The 23767-nt window shown below is 60.2% G+C and overlaps 1 protein-coding gene across 8 annotated transcripts in view; it reads right to left on the reverse strand.

Moving 5' to 3' along the window:
• The window catches only part of MCF2L (MCF.2 cell line derived transforming sequence like), a 95057-nt gene that overhangs the window by 29325 nt on the left and 41965 nt on the right, over positions 1-23767 (reverse strand). For all 8 annotated transcript variants that reach the window (XM_035003032.1, XM_035003033.1, XM_035003028.1 and 5 more), the window contains exons 3-4: positions 21591-21705; positions 6116-6206 (exon numbers count right to left, since the gene is read on the reverse strand). In XM_035003032.1, the coding sequence (XP_034858923.1) occupies positions 6116-6206; positions 21591-21705 (206 nt within the window). The remainder of the gene's footprint in view (positions 1-6115; positions 6207-21590; positions 21706-23767) is intronic.

The raw sequence follows: 23767 nt of genomic DNA on the forward strand, positions 1-23767 counted from the left end.
CTCGAGCGTCTGGTCCAGTGGGTCTCACGGGCTGGAGCTCCTGGGAGAAGCTGGTGCTGTAGGAGCGGGGGCCCCGGGTCAGCTGCTCCTGACCCCCAGGCCTCAGGGTCACCCAGGTCAGAATAGCTGCCGGTGGGGTCCTGGCCTCACCCCCAAAGCCCCAAGGCTGGATCTGCCCTGAGTGAGCCCCCGGGGCCTCTGAAGCCAGGCCTGATGTCCACGTGACAGCAAGTGCCTGGAACAGAAGAAAAGCCAGGAAAAGCTGGACCCGTGGGTACCGGGGTGCCCCAGGCCGGCGCCCTGCCGGTGCCAGTGACCAGTCAGTGCTCGGGCCACACCCCGGGCTCTCCTGCCTGCGCCTTCCTCTGGGGCCCCACAGCCAGTCCCAAGGCCTGGGCACTGTCCCTCCAGCTCCTGCCCCGGACTCCTTCCCCGAGCAAGCTCCGCTCCCCCGCCCCCCCGACCGCTGCCCTGAGCTTATTCCCCACCAAGTGCCACTGGGACCCCTGTGGGGCATCAGCTGCATCACGACCCCGTCCTGAGCAAACCTTCCAGACACTTCCGCATCCTGTAAACAAACCAGAGTCCAGAGCCCGGCCTGCGGCAGCCTTGCTGACCTCCGCCCCGCCCCGCACCCAGTGCCCCCGCTCCCGAGGGCCTCACTGCACAAGGGGACACCTACCTGCCCCCTGCCTCTCTTCAGGTTTGCCCCCCAAACACGCGGTTCCCACCCCTGCGTCTCTGCTGCACGTGCCCCTGACCCAAGGCCGCCGATGGCTGGTGACCGTCCTGCGGCCCCGTCCCGGCCGCCGCTCGCGGGCCACCACGCGCTCCCCGCCACGTCTGCGGATGCCCCTGTGCTGTCTCGGGGTTTGAAGCTCCACCGCTTCCTGGTGACTCGGGGCTGCGTCCCCGGCCCTGTGCTTCTGCGGGAGGGCCCCCCACACCTGCGGGCTCAGTCGTCCCCAGAGCCCCCAGGACGGTGCTCACACTCGGCCCCCCCACCCCCGCGGCCCCTGCAGCCAGGGACAGGACGTGGGCAGCGGGGCGCTGAGTTGTGGCTCATCGGGCTCATCACGGGGCCGCGTGCACCCACTGGGCCGCAGCCGGGCCTGGGGCACCCCGAGGGCGCCCGTGTGCCAGCGAACCGCACCAGGCGCCCACGGTGAGGCCGGCGGGGCGGGACTGGAGCAGCCCCCGGAGCAGGGCGCCCATCCTCGCTCCCGACCACGCGGGGGCGCCCTCGCGGTTGGGCTCCTTTGAGCGGACAGGAAAGAGTGAGAGGAGCAGCGCTGAAGGTGGGAGGCCCCGCGGGCAGGTTCCGGGGCAGGTTCCGGCCCAGCTGTCCGCGAGCCGGCTGCACCCGTGAAGCTGGCCACCACTATCTAAGGAAAGCCCCCTCGGAGGCGACAATGAGTCATCCCTTCTAAATTCCAGTACCGTTCTATCCCCCTCGTTTGCTCCTCTCGGCTGCTGTGATGTGAGGACAAGAGCTGGGACTTAGAAGAGGGGACTGCGCCTGTCCTCCTGAGATTTCCCGTAGATTAACTCCGCAGGCCACGGGGGCCACAGCTCCGTCAGCTGGCGGAGGCGGGAAACACCCCCTCTCCTGCCTTCCCTCTGCTCTGGTCTTTCCGATTCTCTAACTTCCCGAGTCTTCCACGGACGAGAGTAGCCATAAGATCCTGGCCGCGTGACAAGGCGTTAATGATCTACACAAACACATATTTCGAACACAAAGAACAGTAACTAAACTTTCTCTGGGTTGGAATCAACTGTATGTGCTAAGAGCTGGGAAAACACCGTTGACGTTTTACTGTACAAACAGGGAACTGGAAGAAGGATTTGGGATGAGGGCTGCAAAATTCCTCCGTGATCAAAGAAGGATTGCAACAGGTTTTGTAAGGTCAAGTGATATTGTTTACTTTCCGACCTAGGAACACCACAGCGTGATGGCCACACAAAGGTCATCTGGAGACAGAGAGAGAGTGAAGTGGTTTCTGGATAAACATCCTAGAGGCTCCTGTGCATCCAGCATCACCTCCACCAAGAGGCCCTCCTGGTGCTCACAGTGCTCCCGTCTTCACCTCCATCGGTGCTCAGCACTTTGTGCTTAGACTAGCAAGCAGCACATGGTAGGAACTCGTTAGCTTGTCTAAAGCGAGATTATTTGCCACGTTGGAGTATTTACTGGGTGACCTAAAGGCCCTGCACCCCTGGACACTTCACGTTCTACCTGTCCTGCAAACGCGGGCAGCACTAGCCTCACAGGCAGGAGCCATGGCCCTGCCCCACGCAGACCGAAAGCGCCTTCAGCTGGAACCTTCTTCAGCAGCACGCTCTGGGACACAGATGAGCTTGACTCAGGTCATACGTACACTCCGGTACAAATCCCCAGGTGCTCACAACCACCCTCGCACGCACCTGTGTAGTGCAAGTGCTAAAATGGGAAACGGAGCCCCAGAGGAGCATGCCTGGGTATTTTCCAAAAGACACCTTCATCCACGGACGGTGCAGACGGAACGGGCGTGGCCTCAGCACCGCGGCTCCTGGTTTGCCCCTTTGTTCGCCAGCTATGAGCACGACTGGGACGGGCGAGCACGCCCATCGCCCCCGCCAGAGCTGACGCAGGAGACACGCAAGCCTGATTTTGGGGACTCTGGACTTGGGCCCCTTATTTTTCTCCTGCAAGCCAAGCTGAAGGCTTCCGAACAGAAACAATGCCTCGCCACGGGCAAGGCTCCGCTCAGGAGCTGGCACACATGGTGGCTAAAAACAGCCCCCAAATGACCGCCTGTATGTACGTGCCGCATCGCACTCGGGCGGCCAAGCACATCTGGAGATCCAGGGAGCCCTCGTGCCACCAGCTTGCCGCCAACCGTGGCCTAGGCGCTCGGGGGGGCTGTCCACGGGGCAGCACCGGCCCCGGGGCCCAACCCCTCTCGAGGGCGGTGGCCGGGCTGGTGCCAGGTGGTGGCTTCCCCAGAGCCCCCCAGACAGAAGCACAGGCCCACCGAAGCTGGTGGTCTGGGTCCACAGCCCCAGTTGACAGCGTCAGTGGGTCAACTCCGTCCCCAGCCCGCTCTCGGGCACGGGGACAAGCGTGCCAGCTCCATTCCCACCTCCCGTCCCCACCGCAGAGCCATGGTGGAGGCCTCACCCCGGACACCCTGGCTCAGCGATGGGACACACACACAGGGCAACGGGACCTGGCTTGCAGCCTCCCGACCTCCCTGCAGGACTGCCCGGTGCTGCCTCAGGCACCCCTGCGTGTTTGCAGCTCACAACCCACATCACAGCATCTGTCAGCTGTCTGCACCCCACCTGGCTGGACACTTCTAATGCTTATTCCCCGCTTACGTCTCCCATGCCCCAATGCCTGCCCAGGACCAGGCACATAACAGAGTCTCAATAAACGTGCTAAATGCATGCACAGATTTTTGGGCGTTCATGGGATCAGTAAATTCATGTAATAAAAAGAGTAGGAGTTAAAGAAAATTTTTGACAAGTATGTGGGGAAAATGTTAACTTCTGGGGTTTCCAAACCAGTACCGGGGAACCCCAAAACTTATGGGAAAAAAGAGATTCTAAAACCTTATTGTTTTTATTGTGTACAAATTTGTGCCAACATTAAAACTCAAACATCAACATTTCAGTTTTGATTTTCACAAAACAAAGTTTTAAAGATGAGCCAGCACACTTGAGAATCCACCTGGTCACGAAGTCAATGACACAGGAAACCGGGATGGCCGTTGGCGGGAGGAGGGCTCTGCGCCCCTGGCGCCCGCAGGTCTGCCCCGGGCCACGCGGCTCAACGGCAGGGGGCACTCGCAGGCTACTTCAGTTCTTAAAAGTAATGCATCTCTTTCTTAAAAAACTATCCTGTATTTGGGGACGCTCCTGTGTCTAACCAGGAGTGACCGATGGCCTCAAGAGACACGCAGGGAGAACCTATCTCGCCCGGGGCCTGGGCTGGGTGCCTGCCGCGGCAAGATGGGCTGGACTTCCAGGAACGAGAGATGTGCAGGCAGGAGTGGCGGTGCCTTCCAGGGCGGGAGGCCACACGGAGCACTGCGCTGTGGGGAGATGGGGAGGCGGGAGGCCGGGGGAGAAAGAGGAGCAGAGGACCCCGGAGAAGGGGATCCCTGTGGTGCTGGGACGAGGTCCCACCTGGGACAGGCGTGTGTGCAGACGAGGAGACGCCCGTGACCGCCACATGATGACGTGCCTGAGCACGTGTTAGGTCAGGGCTAGATAAACGTAGAAGACCTGGAGAGAGTATTTAAATTTGAAAAACGTTGTTATTATAATAGCGTTACCTTCTGAAACAATGACATACTTGACTGGGAACATCTTGGTACTGAACCCAGGACTAATGTAGTGATTTAAGGAATATTTTTAAGTCTATTGTGCATCTGACCCAGTGGTTCTTACAGTTTAATTCTTAATTTAGCCTGCCATGTGAGGTCACATGCAAACTGATTTTAAAATTTGAAACAATGAAATGGACACATTGGCTGTTAACTGCTCATGGCATATCAAAGTTCTTTGTAGGCTTCACAAGATTTTAAAGCAAAAGCTAATTTTATAACAAGTCTACTTCTTTTGAAACATTTCAAAGTGCTTTGATTTGTTTCAGATAAATGACGGCACAGGAAGTGTGTGAGGGGTGTAGACCAGGAGCAGGAAACCCACGTGGGGGGTGTAGACGAGGAGCAGGACACGCGTGTGGGGGGTGGGGACGAGGAGCGGAACACACGTGTGTGGGGTGGGGACGAGGAGCGGGACGTGTTTGGGGGGTGGGGATGAGAAGGGGGACATGCGTGTGGGGGTTGGGGTGAGGAGCGGGACCCGGGTGTGGGGGGTTGGGCCGAGGAGCAGGACCCGCGTGTGGGGGGTGGGGCTGAGGAGCAGGACACGCGTGTGGGGGGTGGGGACGAGGAGCAGGACACGCGTGTGGGGGGTGGGGATGAGGAGCGGGACACGTACTGGGTGGTGCAGGGAGATATTTTTCGGAAAGACAAAGGTGGGACCCATCAGCCCAGGGCCAGGTTTGCGCCGAACTGATGCAGGTGTAAGAGAGCAGACAGCAAGCCTCTAACTGCTGTTAGGACGGAGAGTGAGGCGATCTGCAGGGGAGGAAGCGATTCTTCCGTTCCACCCAGAGCCTAGCACAGCTGCCTCTCTGGTCAGCAACCAAAGACGGTTTGAACTCAAGACCGAGCAAGAGGTTAGCAGGATTTTACCCGGGGGTTAGGTGTTTAAGAAATGCTTGGGAGCAGCAGAGCTGTCCCGGCCATCGAGCCCGGCCACAGTTGCTGCGGGTCCCCCTGCTGTCGTGAGTGAGCGTGGGTGACGTGCTCCACATGGAGCTCGTGGGCAGGGCAGAAGCTGCTGACTTAACTCTTCCCTCCCGAATTATCACTGCAGGCTAAAAACAGCCACACAGGATCCGCAGAGCAGCTGCCCTTCTGCGCATGAAAGGTGGCCGCGGGGGTCCCTGGCTGCGGGCATGGGTACCCAGGAAGGTCGAGGTGTCTGGGTTATTGGAGAACTAAAGGGTAAACAGCCCTTTTGGAAAGGAAAAATTCAATTAGGAAAAGCTGTTCAATACAATTTCAAACATGTAGCCTGAAGAGTCTCTGTACGACATCGGACGTCCTGTTAATTAAGGACTGTGTGCTCCATTTAAGAGCAAACACACGTTCAATCCTCAGCACCGCCCATACTCAGTGTCAGAACAAACCAGCTGGTGGGACTGTTTTTAAATGATAACAAGCCTGCTAAGAGTGAACCATTTAGAGTACACACATGCACATGCACGCACGCACATGCACACGCACGCACACACATGCACACGCACACACGCACACACATGTGCGCACACACATGCACATGCATGCACACACTCCAGTGGCTCCAGCAGCCCAGGGGGTTGTGGGCTCCCACGTGGCCCCTGGCCCTGCCTCAGGCCACGGGGGCTGGTGCACCGTGCAGCGCGGGCCGGCAGAACACAAGCTGTCCCCAGCAGACGGGTGGCTAGGACAGAAACAGTGCTGTCACCTGGCCCAGGGGATGAGCAGAGGTGTCACAGAGCCTGGGCACCAACACTTACTGCTATTCGCAGGATTGATGCCTTCACCGAGGTCCATTTGTCCTGCCTTCGGTCTATGACCAGGATGAATCCAATGCCAGCATCTTGTAAGCTGAAACGGGGAGAGAGATCTGCAGTTAGCATGTGCAGCAGGCTCACGGGCTGTCGTGTAAGCTCTGAGAAAGCCTTACACTCCTATAATCCTGGGGCGGCTTCCACCCTGCATGGTGAAACGCATGCCAAGTAAGCATCTAAGCAGACTGCAGCATTTCCCTGAGCCTTGCCCGGGCAATTTCCAGAACGTGCTCTTAGCTAAAGACGGACAGATGACCCCCTGTGTGCTGCTCACACTCCCAGCCCCACACCAGCCATCTCACGGCGCAAAGACCCCGGCAGACCCCCTTCCCAGAGCTCCGTCACCCATCGTGGTCCTTTCCGGGTTGACCAGCTGGCTAAACCCTCCAAAACCGGTTTTATGATCCGTACGTCACCTCAGTCCTGGCATCTGAGGTCCCCCTGTGTGTCCACGTTATAAAATCGCTCTTGATGGCATTGCTACACCTTTGGGAGTGTAAAATCCCCGAGGCGTCCGCAGGCTCACAAGCATCTGTCGCAAACGGGAGGCAAGAAATGGCTGCTTGCAATAGCAACATCTGTGGTCAAGAGAACGCCGAGTCGCTGTGGAACGACAACTCCGTCCTGCCTCAGCCCAGCGCACGGGCCTGAGTCACAGTGGGGAGCGGGGAGGTCCGCTTCCGTCGGGTAACTCCACATCCAAGCCAATCGTGCAGAGCCAGCTACTGCCACCGCCAGCCAGTCCGCGGAGGGAAGAAGGGCACGCCCGAGGCGCCAACTTGAATTGCTAATTTCCAAATCTGCGAACATAGTGAGGAAGCCACTCCGGGTTTAAATGAAAATCAGAATTACACGGAGCAAGTGTAAATGACGCAGTCCGGAAATACTCTGCGGGCTGCACACATTACATAACAAAGCCAGGGCTGTCCACGTGTCCTTCTGCCTCAGGTTTCAGGGGGCGATGGCAGGGGCGCTGCTGGCTCTCGGTGCTCCCCCCGCTCCAGCTGTTTACACCAGTCGGGTTCAGTCACGGCAGAGGCCTTCCAGGTGAATGCACACACAGGCATCAGCTTTCATCCGGAGTAGCCCTTCTGCGTGGACACACAGCGAAAAGCCACGATCCCCCTTCACAGCCGTGTGGCCGCCCCCCAGAGAACTGTCTTCGGAGCTGCTTTAGTTCTTTGGCACAGAAGGTCTGTTTGTCACTTGAGCTTCATTGCCAGGAGTGGGGGCTCCACAGCAGCCATGCTCCCCACACCCTGCCTGCCAACTGCCTGGTTCGGGCTGGGCAGGCCAGCGAGGAAGCCGCGAGGCGAGGGAAACCCTGGTTCCCAGGCTCTGTGCTAGGCCGGCCGCAGGAGTTCAGAGAACTCTGGACCGCTGCGGGGGCGCGCTCCGTCCTGGGCCAGGCGCGGGAGTCCGGGGGTCCGCTGTGGGGGTGCGCTCCATCCTGGGCCGGCCGCGGGAGTCTGGGGGTCCGCTGTGGGGGTGCGCTCCATCCTGGGCCCGCCGTGGGAGTCCGGGGGACCACGACAGGGAGGAGAGGAGAGAGCATCTCCGGGCGAGCTCTGTCCACAACAGGTGTTCTGCTGAGACTTCCCCTCCCAACCAACCAGCCACACCCTCCTTGGAGGGGTTCACACCGCCTCAGAAGCCCTGAGCGGAGACTGTCACCTGGGTTCTCACCCTTCCTGATGCAGGAGAGCAGAGGGCCGAGACATTCGTTTCCACTGTGCACACCACCAACCTCCAGACCAACAGAATCCACCCCATTCTCCAGGAGAGGCACTGCCAAGGGGGCGGCTCTTCAAGGCACCATGGATCATCTCAATTTCCGTTCCTCTAAAGATGGGCACCCAAACAGTGTCCCCGTCTTGGGGCTGCCGAGAGGGAAATGGGCCGATCCTGTAAACCCACCAAGTGCTTGGTAACTGTGGATTCTCACTCTCGTTGCCCGACCCCATGTCTCCCCTTCTCGCTGAAACGGAGCTTTGATCCTGGTGGGGACTCCCTGTTGTCCATGACAGGCAGGTTCCCTTTGCCATTCCTCATCAGACCTCACAACGCCATACCTCATTTGAGCTTCCAAACCCAGAACATTCTCTCTTGCGGCCCAAACACACCCATTTTCTGCCGCAGAGCCCACCATGCTGGGCCCTATGCCCTCAGCGGAGTGTTCGCGTTTATGCAAATGCACAGCCACTGGTAGGCCCCAGGGCCTCAGCCCCACGCCCCTTGTCCCTTCCACACTGCACTGTTGTGATCGGAAGACCAGCATCACAAATAGGCATTGATCAGAATGCAGCAAAAAACCCATCATCAACAGCCCAAGTCGAAAAATAAATAAATAAAATTAAAAGTGAAATACAAGGGGGTGGTGGTGCCTGGGCGGCTTAGTCAGTTAAGCGTCTGACTCTTGGTTTCAGCTCAGGTCTTGATTTCAGGGTCATGAGTTCAAGCCCCGTGTTGGGCTCCATGCTGGGTGTAGAGCCTACTCAAAATATACATACATACGTATATGTACATATATATACACATACATACATACACACATATAAAGGAATTGAACATTAACTTGTCTCCCAGGCCAGGCCAGGACCCTCTTTCTAGGAAAGGAATTTCTTGTGCTTTGGGGCTGCCAAGGGCAGATCTACTTCTTTTAATCCTCATGACGGCCCCATGAGGTAGGGACCACTATCTCTCCAGCCCAGAGTTGAGGAATGGAGGCTCAGAGAGGTTGAGTCACTTGCCCAAAGTCTCACAGCAGATGAGCACGGACGGGGTGAACCCCGTGGTCTGGCTCCGGGTGCTCTCAGTCCCCTGCAAAGCTGCCTCCCAGGCCAAGTCCACCCTGTGGACTAGAGCAGCCCCCCTCCCAGCCTCCCGTCCCTGGACAGCCTCCTACACGGGGCCAGGCAGGAGCCCTCCTCCTCGGGGTCCCTGCACCACTCCTGGGTGTCGGGGGACACGCTGAGGGAGAGCTGACTCCAGAAGCAGACAGCGAGGCTGCCCACATGCCAGGACCCAGGACACCCCTCCTGCATACCCATCTCGTCTGCCACCACATTGGGGACACTGACCCACAGGTGCACAGACTTAAGAAGCTGAGCCATCTTCAGGATGTGGAGACCTTTCTAGCCTCCCACGCGCCCCCACAACTGCTGTCCCCGAGCAAAGCCGCGGTCTGTGCCGCCAGCAGCCGGGGCCAGCAGCACCACCCCCACCTCATGGAGGAGGGTCCACCGGGGGAAAGGACTCTGAGGGGAGCCCTGCTTCTGGTCCCCAGCCGCGGGTCTCTGAGCTCATATGTCCAGGGGACAGGGCAGCTCATGCGTGGATCTCTGAGAAGCTGCCCCCCAGGACCCTGCTGCTGCAGGCTTGGGCTGGTGGTGCTGAAGGGGGGGCAGTGGGAGAGACTGGCAGCCTCTGGGGCTCCTAGTACGCAGGACACACACAGCCCAGACGGTTGCCTCCCACCCCAAAACAGCTGGCTTGGAGGGGCCGCCCTGGCCACAGCCCAGCAGCTGAGTGAGGCTGATGAGCTCACTTTTGGCACAGAGCTCGAGTGAACTCTGTTTCTGGGATTCAGCCACACTGGTGCCCTCTCCAACACCTGGGTGGCCTTGGTGGCCCAGGCCCACAGCCCGTCACGTGGGTGCAACCTCCCCATCCCCGGGCGGGAGCAGCAAGCAGCCTGAGAACAGTCTGGAAGCAGGGGCTGGGCAGTCCCCTGACAGTGAGGTCTGCGGTCAGCTGCATCCCATAGTCTTGCTCCTGGCCAAGCTGCATCTCGTTCTCCAGACCCGGCAGGGGAGTGGGGGACTCGCCTGTTTACACCAGTTCGTCACAGAGCCGGGGCGGGTGGAGTCGCAAACACAGACCAGGACTGTGGGGCGAGAAACGGCAGAGAGCGGCCGTGGTGGGGACAGCAGAGGGACGGAGCCGGGGCACTCTGACAGGCCACAGCATGCTGCTTCTCAAACTGCAGCGTGCACAGGGGACTCCCGGGGCTGGCAAATACGCAGACCCGGGCTCAGGGCGCCTCAGTGGGGCCACCTTTCTAACGAGCTCCCAATGCCGCTGCTGCTGGTCCAGAGCCACACCTGCCTGGCCAGTCCTGCAGACGAGCCCCGAGGGCCTTCTGTGACGCAGAGATGCCACCCCTGACCCGAGCTTCTGTCCCAGGAGAGCCCGGAGGAGGTCCGGACACTGGGGGGGCGGGGGTGGGGCTGCTGGACCTGGCCCTGGGCGGGGTCAGCAGGCAAGTGAGGACAAAGGAGGGGTGGTGAGCAGCCTGAGACTCAGCTGCCCCCCGACTCACAATGAGGTGACGTCAGGATGGAGCGGAGTGGGGGGGCCCAAGGACACAGCAGGGAGGTGTGGGGGCGGTGGGCGTCATGCTGGCAGGAGGGGGTAGAGGGGAGCCCTCAGGTGGGCAGTGGCAGGGGGTGCACACTGGGGACGCCTGGAGGAGAAGCCCTTAGGAAGAAGTCTCAGGGTACCAGGAGGGTACTGCCTCTCCAGGTCTGAGATAGCTGGGGGGGCACAGCTTCCGGGAGCAGCAGAGGGGCCGTGTGGGGTCCCCGTCAGCGCCCCTCCCGCCCCGCGCCGGTCCCCTTCCTCTGGGTGGCCTCCACAGGGCAGCAGGGCTCTCGGGAGACAACTTGGGGGGCAGCTTCCCACGCATGGTTTGGGGCACGCGGGGTGCCCGTCACAGACACCCATAAGAGCCCATCGCCAGGATGAAGAATGCGTTCTGACCAATGGTGCCCTCCTGTGGCCGGAAGTGAGTGCTGCCTGCGACCCAGGCGGGCCCAGGGTGCCCCACCAGGAACATGGGGACAGGCCAACTTCACAGGCTGCGCTAGTGGGCAAGTCCGGGAGCCCTCCTCCTCCCCCCACTCTCTCCTCCCCGGGCACGGCCACGGGGTCCCAGCCGTCCGCCGGGACGGGGTGTTTGGGAATCCTCCCTTCCCAGCTGTCTGAGGGGTCAGAGCAGGCTTTCAAAAGCTGGGATGACGGGCTGGTCCTAAGAAAGTCCTGCTTCACGGCCAATCCGTCAATGCTAGAACGTCTGTCCCCCCGTGAGCTCAGGACAGATTTCCAAGCACTGGAGGGAGTGGAGCCTGAGACTGTCCCCGGGATTCAGGGAGGCTGTGGGCGGCCCCTGCTTTCCCACTGGGCACTCTGCATGCTTCCTGAGCCCCGGCCCCACTGGGAGAGCCCTCACCGCTGCCCCAGCCGGAGCATCGCCCAAGGGTGCTTGACCCAGTTGTTTGATGTTAGAGGATGTGGAGGGGGCAGTGGGCTTGGTCCACACCGCCTCCTTCCCTGGGTGGACAAGAGTCTTCTCAGGAAAACAGATGGTACTAAGCCGATGGTAATGGACAAACCACGGGCTCACTTTTCTGCCTTCCTTTTAAATTGGGAATCCGTGACCCCACTGCTTGGAAGGACCGGGACAGGATCACATGACCCTCTCACTGGGCAGGCCCAGAGGAGGGCCTTGCCAGGGCTCCGTCGCTGGGCTGGGGTACACCAAGAAGGACTCCCGTGGCCCCAAGCCGCCTCTGTCCCTGCGTGCGTGAGGGAGAGCGTTTGGTCACATGCCATCTCTGGTGGCCGCTACGGGCCCTTGGCTGCCCAGCCTCCTGTGCTCTGAGAGCCTCATCCACTGACGCTGACCGACCACACACCCCACACGGGTGGCTTCTGCCAGTCTCCTGCCGTGCCTGACCCCCAACCCGCTCTCAGCACATGGTATGAACAGGGCTCAGTGATAGCGTCAGCCCCCCGGTGCAGGCCCAGCCACAGGGGCCTCGGGTTCACCTCTGCCCAGCACTGAAATCGGGGGCCACCGCTCCCCTTCCCACATTCTTCCAGCCCACCGAGGGCAGCGCCCCTTTGCTCCTGACCCCAGTGCTGAGGACCTGAGTCTGCTGACCTGCACCAGTCCCCCGCCCGCCAGGGGTCTTTCCCCCAATCCCAGGTCCGCACTCACGCACCATCCACCGCCCTTCGCCAGCCCCACCAGCTTGCAACTGTCTTTCCACCAGCAGCAAAACTGTCTCCTTAATTGTGGCTACAAATCCCTTTAAAGAAGTTAAACTTTGTTACCATTGCCTCCAAAAGACTGAATATGCAGATGGACACAGTCAGGTGTCTATAAAAATAGCACTCTGACCCACGACCTGCAGCCACAGCCCAGAAAACGAGCCACTGTGTCAGCCGCAGCCCAGACAGCTGGGCTGCCGTCGAGAAGTCACTCCTGCAGGTAGCTGATTCCAGCAGCAATCCTGGAAACCAGACACCCCCACCCCCCGGGGCCACCTGCCCCTGATGTCCTGAGTCCTGGGACCAACCAGGGAAAGCCCAGGGTGCTTCGCTGACCCATCCCACGGGACCCGCTTCTGGTTAGCTGTCCCGGTGTCCCGGCCGCTGAGCCGTCCCCGGCCGGCGCCCATGTCAGCACCCCTCACCAGCTGTCCCTGTGCCACCCTGAGGTCTCCCCGCCCCACCTGCCGGGGTCTCTGCCACATGCACGTGACGGTGGCCTGGCCGACGGCCTGCTGTGGGGAGCTCTGAGTCCACAGCCTCTGCTGTTCTCACCTGGTGGACTTCGCGTGTCTCCACCCCTCTAACGCAGAAGAATAGATGCACCTATATCAGTCAACGCCTCCAGCAGGGAACTGTGTTCCTCTGGGCCCCAGAGTCAGGGTGCCCACGGGTGAGCACTGGGGCACGCAGCTTCCCGTGCCTGGTGAAGCTGCGGTCTCCCCACCTTGGAGTGGAGGGCTCCCGAGGCCCCGGAGTGTCACCGCAGCCCTGCACCCTCGAGTCTGCTCCCCGGGGCAGGACCCCGGGGCCTCAGGGTGGATGCAGCCTGAGGGTCCCCCACTGCTAAGTCAGGTCCGTATCTCTGAGCGATGTTTTCTGGAATGCAAACACCTACAGGTCACAACCGGGAGGCCTCGCAGTCCGAGTGCGTGGAAAGAGGTGAAGAGTTTAAGGAGAGACAGCAGCCAGGCGGGGCGTTTCTGAGCACCCACAGCTCCTGCTTGGCCCGGGGCTCAGGGCTACACTGGACGCCTCCCCAGCGTCCGGGCTGGGGTGACCGTGAGCACGTCGGAGCCACCCGCAGGAGGCCAGCTCAGCCTGGCACCGGCGCGGCAAGAGACAAGGCCAGGGCGGTGGGCAGGCCCCTGGCAGGAGGCAGGGTCACAGGCTGGTACGTGTCCCAGACCGTCCCTGGCCGGGGGCAGGACAGCTGTCAGGGGTAGCGCGGTTCTCCATGGCAGGGCCCCGGGTCCCTGAGGGCTGGGCAGCCCTGGGGCAGGCAGGTGTCTGGGAGTGGCAGAGCCGCGGACGCCGGGCCTCAGAGGAGCCGCCCCTCCCAGGCCCCATGGGACCGAGGCAAGGCCTCCCTCCCTCTCTCTCCTCCTCTCTCTCTCTCTCTCCCCACGGTCAGACACCGGTCCACGGACATTAGCAAATGTCGAAGAGACCTTGTCTTCCTCTGTAAGGAAATGTCATGGGCGTCTTCTCTGCCCGTGTGACTCACAGGCCCAGGTCTGAACACCGAGAACATGAACGGTCCCCTGAGCTGTCCACAATGAACTTCCGGGCTGTTTCTTCTCTCTTCTTAGGATTCAGAAACTTGCCCTGTTATGATACCGTTTCTGCACCGTGTTTATCTAACACCTGTCAGTGTTTCATCCCAGTGAAAACAGTGAAAAAAACTCCAAGCGCCTTTTAAAAACTCTCCCACACACGGTAACCCTTCCATTCCAAGTAACACGGGATTCCGTCAGGGCTGCTAAGGCTCAGGCACGGGCGCTGGTCATGAAGCGGTGACTTAACCTCTCCTTTGCAACCAAAGGAACGGCCCGTTTAAAAAAAAACCCACAGGAATTTCTCTGAAGAGCCTGAAATCTTGCTTTTTTTTTTTTTTTTTAAAGATTTTATTTATTTGACAGAGAGAGAGACAGCGAGAGAGGGAGCACAAGCAGGGGGAGTGGGAGAGCGAGAAGCAGGCTTCGGCTGAGCAGGGAGCCCCATGCGGGGCCTGATCCCAGGACCCTGGGACCATGACCTGAGCCGAAGGCAGACGCCCAACGACTGAGCCACCCAGCCGCCCGAAACCTTGCTTTTTTATGTTCTTTATATTCCACCTCCCACCCCATGTCAATTGGTATATTTTTTTTGACAAAAATGAACACAGAAAACCCAAACTACGATATCCAGGTGAATCACCCCGAATGTACCTGGAATTTAACTCGTGACCGTGGGGTGGGAGCAGGAATGTGCGGATCGCCAGGAGCTCAGCCGTCCTGGTTTACGTGACCTGCACAGCACACGAGGAAGCTGAGCATCTTATCTATTTTCAAAGGCCGATTTCTAACCCAGCTCGGAAACATGGCTTCCTCCACCAACCGAAGCCTGGCGTGGCAGCGCGGTCCGTCCACGCGGGGGCGCGAGTCATAGACGGAGCTGGTGGACACGCCACAGAAGGACACACACGGCAGGATCCTGCTTCCGGGAGGCTCCTGGAGCGTCAGATTCACGGTGTTGAACGGGACGGTATCACTTCGGGGAAAGAGAAGGTTCCGGAGACGTATTGCACAACAATGGGAACATACTTGGTACTACTGACCTGTGCACTTAGAGATGGTTATGATGGTAGGTTGTATGTTATGAATATTTTACCATCATTTTTTAAAATGCTATTAAAAAAATCCTAAGAACCACATAAATCCCTTAAATACATTTAAAAAAGGGGAGGTGCTTACTGTCAGCCAGGTCTTTGCAATCGTGGAGTGACCTGCTCCCCAGGGCCATATAGGCACCACCCGGGGAAGTCAGACTCATGCAGAGAACCTTCTGGAATCTCATTACTGGCCTCAGGCTCATGCTGCAGGTCTGGATCACGGCGGTCCAGGACCCGGCCCCTCTTCTGTCCTGATGCTGCTTGCAGCCCGGACCTTATCTGGTTCCTGCCTCTGTGTCTGCCTCAGGTGTCTCCTCTCCACCTGCGGCTGAAGCCCGAGCATCACGTGCCCCCTGCGCCACCTCCAGCCCCGCGGGACAGACGTGCTTTGGGATGACAGTGGCAAAGGAAAGGCTTCCCGACCCGCGGCCCGTACCTCAGTGTGGCTCCCTCACAGCAGAGTGTCCTTATTTCCAAGTAGGGCAAGAGCTGTGGTCTCTGCTCTTGGGCAGGGAGTCAGGGTGCTAATCTCTTGCCCTTTTCTTCATAAATCAGGGCATGGTCGCTGGTGACCTGATCCCCCCCATCATGGACAGAACTGTCCACATCTGAGCTGCCAGCGTGGCCACTTGTGAACGGAAATACGGGGAGCATGACTGACTCCTGAACTTTCCCATTCAGTTAGTTTTCATTTTTAAGTTTAAATGGCCACACATGGCTAGCGGCTATCGCACCGGATGACAGTGACAGAGAAAGGTCGTTGCAACAAAGGAAGAAGGTTGCAGGCGACGGGCAGCCTCTGGCCCTGGCCAGGAGCTCACAGCCAGGAGGACAGAGAGACAGGGCCCACGTGGAGGAGGCCAGCTCGGTGGGCAGTGGTCACTGACCTCCCAGAGCTTTAGACCACGTGGGACGACGGGCTGAGCAGAGTCGTGGACAGCAAAAGTCTTTTACTTGCTAGTCACAGGGCTGGGGGGAAGGACCTTCTGACACAGCGTCTGGGAGGTGTGACACATGGGTTACCCTCAAGGCGTTCCATCTCAGAACCCCAGAACCAGCTACACCGGGGACAAGGCTGTTCGTTCCTGAGGAATCTGAAGGGAGTTGGGAGCACAGGTGGAGTTGAGATCGGCTGGGCAGGTTTCATATGATGAGCTGTTAAAGCACAGGAGGCTGCTGGGAAGGGTCCCCGTGACTCGCTCTGGATAGGAGCCGGGCGCACCTGTGCCTCCCAGTGTGGGGGAGGCACGTGCACTGGATGGAACAAGGTTTCGACAGCATGCAAACTCTGAACTACGTGGGCAAGGAGGCCGGCGGTCGGTGGGAGCTTTCACTTCTCACGTGCACAGTGTGAATTGTTTAGTACATACTTACACGTGCATTTTCTCTCTTTACATTCAGACGTCATGGCAGATTCAATCGGAAATCACACCGGCAGCAAGAAGTAAGGTGCTTCCAAAGGCACCGCTTCTCCCCTTCGTTATAGTCCATGCACACTCTGTGTGTGCACGCATGTCTGTGTGCTTGCATGCTTGTGCACACACGTGTGTGGGGCTGTATGTGCCCATCATGGAGGCCAGCTGGGGGACTGGATCTCTATCTCCCTAGCAACTCGGTGATTTGAACCAGGTTCAAGGAAAGTCGACCTCGTTATCAGCTTCCGTTAACTCCAGAAGCTCCTCAATTAGGATTTGATTGTGCTAAGGAGAGACTACAGGGGAAGGTTATCTTCCAAACCCTGGAGGGGAGGGGTGCATGCAGCCTCCGGGGCCCAGCACGGTGGGCTCCTGCAGGGTTCCTGTGTGGAGCTGCAAGTCCAGGGCTGCTAACCTGCCTTTTCAAAGAAAAGTCAGAAATTTATCTCAATGTTGGCAACCCTATGCACGTGTGGCTCTGAACAAGTGTGCACGTGTGTACGTGTGCATGTGTGAATGTGCATATGCACATGCCTGTGTGAAGGAGCCTCCCACGACCCCATTTGTGGGGATGGACAGGATCACACTGAGTGTGGAAACCACTTCTGTCACTGTGGATGGGGCAAGACTGGCTCCACCACCAGGTGAGAGGAAAGAAGGAGATGGACTGGGGGCATGCTTGGAGGGAGAGGGGTGGAACCGCGGGAGGGGGACGGGGTCCAGGGTGTGGAACCGCGGGAGGGGGACGGGGTCCAGGGTGTGGAACCGCCGGAGGGGGACAGGGTCCAGGGTGTGGAACCGCGGGAGGGGGAGGGGGGCCAGGGTGCGGAAGCGGGGGAGGGGGGTCCAGGTTTAGAACCACAGGAGTGGAGGGGCCGAGAGGTTCAGGGACTGGAGCCTAGGATATCTGTGCCTCCTAGACGGACTCTGTAATCCCTGTCCCAGTTTGCTTAGTAATGGACTCAGAGGCAGCGCACAAAGAACAGGGTTAGATGTAAGAGAAATCAGATTGTTGCCACTTTTCTTTGTTTTTATGGAGTAATTTCTATCAGCATAAGTATGTCATGATTTCTCTCATCTTAAAAGAGAACCTGGTCCTCATCTGTCTCTCCAGCTGCCCGTTCTGTTTCTTTGCTCCCCTAGTCTCCGAGTCTGCTCCACCAGTTTTTGTTAAATTTACTCCAATCGACATCTCGCCTCCAACCCTCCATCAAGACTGTTCTTGCCAGGGCCCCAGCGGCCTGTTGTCCTGAGACTCGTGCTGAGTTCCTGGCTTTCATGCTATCTCCCCACGAGCCGACCATACGTGCAGGGCTGCAGCCAGGACACCTGGGAGGGAGGGGCTCCTAAGCAGCCACAGGCCCCACGCAGGTGGTCGCCCCAGCCGGGACATCTGAGGTCTCCCCTCCTGGCCCCCACCCCACCCCTGGGGGCCTCACCCCCCAAATGCCCATGACTCCCAAACCTACAGGCTGCTGGGGCCGAGCTCCCATCCCTGGCTCACATGCGGGCTTGGCCTCCCCCGTGCTCCTTCCCTTCTCGGGTGACCGCTCCCTCCAAACCTTGGGGCCAGCTGCACTGCTGCCGCCTGGTGGGGACACCATGCCCGTCCCGGAGACTGCAGCCCCTCCCACAACGCACCTTTGCCCCATTTCACTGGGCAAAGGGGGCCCTGAAGGCCACGGGCCAGGGTGCCCGCCGCTCCCCCCACGACCGGGCCCCTCACCTCCCTTCTCTCTCATTCTTCCCTTTCAAACTCCACACCCCTGTGCACAACCTACTTCATTTCCTGAGAATGTAAGTAGCAGGACTTTGTTTACTGTTGGGTCCAAGTGTGTCAGAACCCGGACATTTCTCACGGACAGCGACGGGGTGACTGGCCCAGGGCGCCTGTGTCTGACTTCCTCTCTGCTGTGCGCAGGTCACAGACGCCACCCTGGGCAAGGCTGGGCGACGGTGCTGAGTGAGCCCCATGAGGAACGGCCGGCGTCCTAGGGATCTGGATGGCGAGACCCGGCCCTCAGGCCAGGCGAGAGCTCCCAGGGTCGCCCGCCGAGCAGCCACCACGCCGCTGGACGCCGGCTGACTGCTGCCCGCCCAATCCCAGCACCGTTCCACATTCCCTTGACTGAGGTTTTCGGAAGACCACTGAAGCGTTTCCCACGTACGTGCGTGGGATGCACGCGGACAAAGCCCGCCGTGGTGCGATGCCGTGTTTCAACCGTAACTACCAGTCAGCGCCGGGGCTGAACTCGGGCCGTTTGCATTAACGACGAGGACAACTGACGCGGCACATGGCACGTTATTTTCAAAGATGAAATTAAAGCTGGGTTTAAAAACTGTGACTTATCGTGAAGCAGCCAGTGTGCGAGTTGTGCCGTGGGAAAGCCCACGCCAGGCCGTCGTGCTACCCTTCCACCTGGAGGCCACGCCGGCCCGGCAGCCCCAGCCTGCCCGGTGAGGGGCTCCGGCCTGCCTTCTGGAAGGGGCCCTGCCCACGTCCCCACCCCTGGGGTCAGGACAGAGATCTGCGCGGGGGAGGCAGTGGGGGCACCTCGGGTCCCCCCAGGAGAGCCGAGGCACGGCCCCCCTCGCATGCCACGTTCTCCCCCCGCACCTGGCTGGGCACGGCTCCGGCCCCGTGGTTTTGGTGAGCGCCCGTTGTGCGGGAATGCAGCAGCCCCGTGCAGGGAGACCGCCCGTTCCTGTACTTTAGAGCTCCATCTGAACAGTTCCCTCTTTCAGAGCTGCCAGCCTCCACGGCAAAGCTCACGGTCAGGACTGACAACCCGTCCAGGAGGCGCGGCGGGAGCTCAGGGCGAGGCCGCGGGTGCCCGCCTCAAGCTTGCTCGGCCATGCCGCCTTCCCGCGGCCGCACACCCAGCACCCGGTTCCTCTTCTGTGGGCCCCTCGTGCCCTTGGGGGCCCACAGCTGCCTTCTCAGATCACGGGCACGGGGGGTCGGGCGGGCCCAGATCCAGCTCTCCGGCACTCGCGCTCACGCCCTCCTCCAGGAAGAAGGGAGACGTGAGTAAACCACACGCTGACCAACGCCGCTGCACACCCTTGTCTCCGGAGATGGAGCCCAGGGCTCCAGGCCTCAAATACGCGAAGCGGCCTCTCAGCCACCTGGCCAGCGCCGCGGAACGACAGACCCAACCGCACTTCCTTCCCTCTGCCCGCACATGAGCCATGCACATGCTCCTGGAAACCGGGGTCCCGCACAGCGCTCGTTCTGCTGGGGATAGAAGAGGAGCCGGAAGGTTGCTGTCCCAAACAAAGGGGAGCACGGGGGCCTCCGAGTCAGGCAGCTGGCCCTGTGATTGACTTCGTTCCTCCGCACATGCAGTCTATGAGTCCGCACACATTTACCACGGGCAGACGTGGACTGAAACCTCGCGGACAGCACGACCATTTCACATAAGATCCGGGAAGCCTGGCGGGTGAGGGGCCCTGAGGGTGGAGGGCCTGCTTCTTTCTCTAGGAGGGTGTGATGGGGGCCTCCCTGAGGGGGTGGCCTGAAGCATGAAAAGGAGCCATCTGAAGTGGTCCACCGAGGGGCAGCAAGCGCAAAGGCCCTGAGGCCAGAAGATCTGCCAACTAGTGAGGATGGGGACCCCGGGGCGAGGAGACGTACAAGCCTGGAAGGACCGAGAGTGTGCTGGGGGTCCCGCTGCCCCCTCCCAGCATCGTGCCTCTTGCAGCCTCGACATCAGACCTGGGTCACTGGCTGTTCACATTTCCAGATATAACATGATTCTTTGCCTTTTAAAACATCTAGGAGTGCCCGGAAACACAGGGCCCTGTGACCCCCAGCTCAGCACTGAGCCAGCTCTGCAGTCAGGCCGCCTCGGCCCGCTCCGGCCACCGTCTCCTGCACTCAGGACGGCCCCCACCCAGAAGACCAGGGACTGCACGGGCGTCCACGGTCAGCAGCCCACCCCAGCCGTCCCCGTTTTCTCTCCAAATCCCTTGAACTTGTCCTTCCCTAAAACCACTGCGTGTTCAGTCATTTCATACTCAAGGGGCTGCCCTGTCCCACGTGCCCGCCGCGGTGCACACGGGGGGCCAGAGTTACCGTCCTGGGTACCCCCCATGTCTTCGAACCCCGGCATCCTAGTGTCCCTTCCCCAAGGACCCTCCCCAGTGCCTCTCCGGGGAAGCCCGCATCTTCCGGCCACCTCACAGCCGTGAGCTTACACTCCTGCCCCATGGCCTCGGGGGCTGAGCAGGCCTGAGACCGCCGTCCTGTCTCTGATCCCAGGGCCCAGACAATGAACAGAGATGCTCTGAGGTATTGCAGCCCCACCAGGAAGCCCCTCAAGGGCGCACGGCTGGCCCAGGGGTGCTAAGGAAGCTGCTGGGCTCCCAGGCCGCCCGTCCAGAGCCCGGTGCTTGGAAAGAAAGGACGGCAGACCCCATGTGACCCAGGCCCTGGCCCACCTTTCTCCTGCCAGGAGACTACTCAGCACCCACGTCCCTGAGGAGGGCTCCCCCCCAGGTTGCTAGAAGAATCTAGGACCCCGCAGCACTGATCGGTGATGGGCTGTCACTGGTTGGCAGTTTTCATACAACAGGAACCAGTCAATCGAATTTGCTGTTTTGGTCTGTTTTCTGGATTAGACTAATTCACGGAGCTTAATTTACACAAATTCAGAAACCTGTCCTTATGGACGCTGAAGAATGAGGGTGGCGTCTCCGGGGACCCGGGGGGCTGAGCTCCTACACTGCAGCTGACCTCCTCCTCACCCTGATGTCACCGGAGGAACGAGATCACCCACGAGGCTCAACAGCCATGGTGTTCGCTCATCAGGGTGTAAGGTCCACATCCTCACCACTTCTCGTGGTGGAGTGGGCGCCCCGAGTGGTGTGGCGTCCGCCCAAGTGCGGCCGGGGAGCTACGGGGGAAGTTTCCCTGCCTTTCTGGAAGAAGGGCTCCAGCTCTGCTCATAATAAAACAGAACCACAGTTGGGGGAGTCGCCTCTGGGGTCAGTTCTCCCCCCGCGAGAGCGTGAGGGGGACGACGGGTCAGGCTGAGCCCCAGAGGGTCTAAGAGCCACTCTGTGCCGTGGCCTCCTTCCAGTGGCACGAAAGCCCCTGCCACTCACAGTGGCCCGGTCTGTCGAACGGATCAAGGGAAGGTCCCAGGCTCCATCGGACCCCAGGCGCTGGGGCTGGAGCCGACACTTCCCAAGGGCAGGGGCAGGACGCAGGCCCTGGACCCCGCCGGCTCTGCGGGGCTGTGAGCCCCTCAGCACCACCTCCTTCTCTGACAGCCTGGGGCTCAGCGACACGCACCTGGGGATGCTGGTGAGGTAGGTCATGACATTCTGGAACTCCTTGTCGGGGACGTCGCTGAAGGCTGGGTAGTCCGGGAAGGTGATGACGGGGCTGCCGTCCTGCCCGCGCCCACCTGGGGAGAGAGTGAGGCAGCGCTTAGTGCGGGCGCCTTCCCGAAGCACCAGCGTCCGCTTAGAATTGATGGCGTTTTGTCAAGGCTGTGCTTGCTTATTAGGAAAGACGTGTGTGCTTTCCAAGGAACCCCTTGGTGTGGACAAGAGTGACACGCATTCCAACAATCCCCCATTATTCTGCCGCCACGGGGCAGCTGCCAGAATTCGCGGCCCGTTTCCTCCAGAATGTTCCCTGTGCCTCTTTCCACACGATTGCGCTGCTGCTTGTCCTGTTTGCTCGCTAACGCCAAGAAGTACGGCTCTCTGTGCCGGGAGCTGCTTTAAACCCTGCACAGTGCCCAGCCTCCTACCCGAGCCGACCTCCTAAGGCTTCAGATAGTTGGGGTCTGAAGGGGGCCATCCCTTTGGCAGTGTGAGGGGGGAGGGCACCAGGCGGGTGGGAGACCTGAAGGACTTTGCTGGTCGGGTGTGGGGTTCAGGACCTGGGAAGAGGAGCTTGAAGAGGAGGCTGAGTTTGGTCTGGGGCTCACGTGGTCTGAACCGTCCTGCAAACAGTCCAGGGAAGGGCTGAGAGCACGCAGGAGTCACTGGGACCCAGGCTCCAGGTCGGCCTGCTCGCCGGTGCCGGGGTGGCTGGAGACCGCCCCCTTGAGGGATGGGCCCATCTCTCCTGCCCCGGCCCCCTGTCCTGGCTGTCGGATGCAGCCTAAGTCATGCGGTGTAGCTCTCCGGGCTGGACCGCAAGACACGCAGTGTCCACCCTCCCTGCTCCAAGCTCCCTCCTGGGGAGGAAGCCCGCACTGCCAGGGAGGGAGCGGCCGGCGTCACGCAGGGGCCCCGAAATGCCGCGTGTGTGAGAGAAGCCCCGTGACGTTCCAGCTGGCCAGCACCACCCGGGGAGAGAGAACCACACGGCCGGCCCTTCCAGAATTCCCGCCCAGGGAATTAACAACAAACCAGTAAAAGGGCTTGTTTTGAGCTAAGCTTTGGGTCAGCCTGGGCCGCAAGCATGGGCTCCGCACATCCTGGATCTCACTGAAGCGCATACGGGCAGCCCCCTGCCACGGCTCGGGCCATGGGGCACCTCCTGGCATTTCTCAGGCGTGTCCTGCATCATCCTGCCAAATTACGATGATGTCCAAAAACAGCAGGTATCATGGCCATTGATGGAATGATGCTGAAAACCTGACTGTGTCTGGGAGACCCGGGGAGGGGGGCAGATCCTTCTGATACGTGCAGGGCACACCGTATGGGCACTACTGGAGAAGGGGTTGGGCGCACCCTGAGCCACGCTGACATTCTCCGTGGACGGTGCCGGGTGTGGCATGACATGGGACGGGTCCCCCGTCAGTGTCACTCAGCCAGATCCCCGGACTCATGCTCCTTCTTGTGGGAGGAGCCTGGCCCCCATGAGGCCCAGCCCGCTAGGTCAGGCCCACAGGGCTGATCTCACAGCCACCGAGGGGGTCCTTCGTCACGTCCACATAGTCCCCTCCCAAGCTGCTGGCTGGAGTTTGGATACTAGAGAAAAGGTGTGTCTGGGGGGTGGGGGGCTCGGGGCCGGCCTGCGGCCCTGCTTCCTCCCCAAGTAAAGCCAAGAGCGGTGGGATTATCACCTGCAGGAAGGTCAAGGTCATGAATCTGGGTCACTGGTGCACTAGAGCCGTGAGCCTTTGGGGTCCTGAAGGGGCAAGAACAGGTTGGGAGACGGAGGGAGCCGGCAGAGGGCCCGCAGCCTCCTGGCTAAGCATCTCGCCGCTGGGCACCATGACCCTCGTGTTGTCAAGGGGTTCTCACTCCTCTGAAGAATACCCCGCTTCTCCCCGCTGGGAGCAGTGCCTCTTCCAGTGACCAAGGCACCACACGAAACAAACCTGCCTTACTGCTGACGTGTCCCCACAGAGACCCCCATCCTGCTGACAACCTTCAGATCCCACGGGGACCCCTGAGCTCCGGGACCACACGTCAGGGCCATGCGCCAGGGCCATGTGTCAGGACCACACGTCAGGGCCATGCGTCAGGACCATGGGTTAGGACCACGCGTCAGGATCATATGTCAGG

The sequence above is a fragment of the Mirounga leonina genome, unplaced genomic scaffold (assembly GCF_011800145.1).
Source record: "Mirounga leonina isolate KUSES-001 unplaced genomic scaffold, KU_Mleo_1.0 Mir_127, whole genome shotgun sequence".
NCBI classification, from domain to species: Eukaryota; Metazoa; Chordata; class Mammalia; order Carnivora; family Phocidae; genus Mirounga; species Mirounga leonina.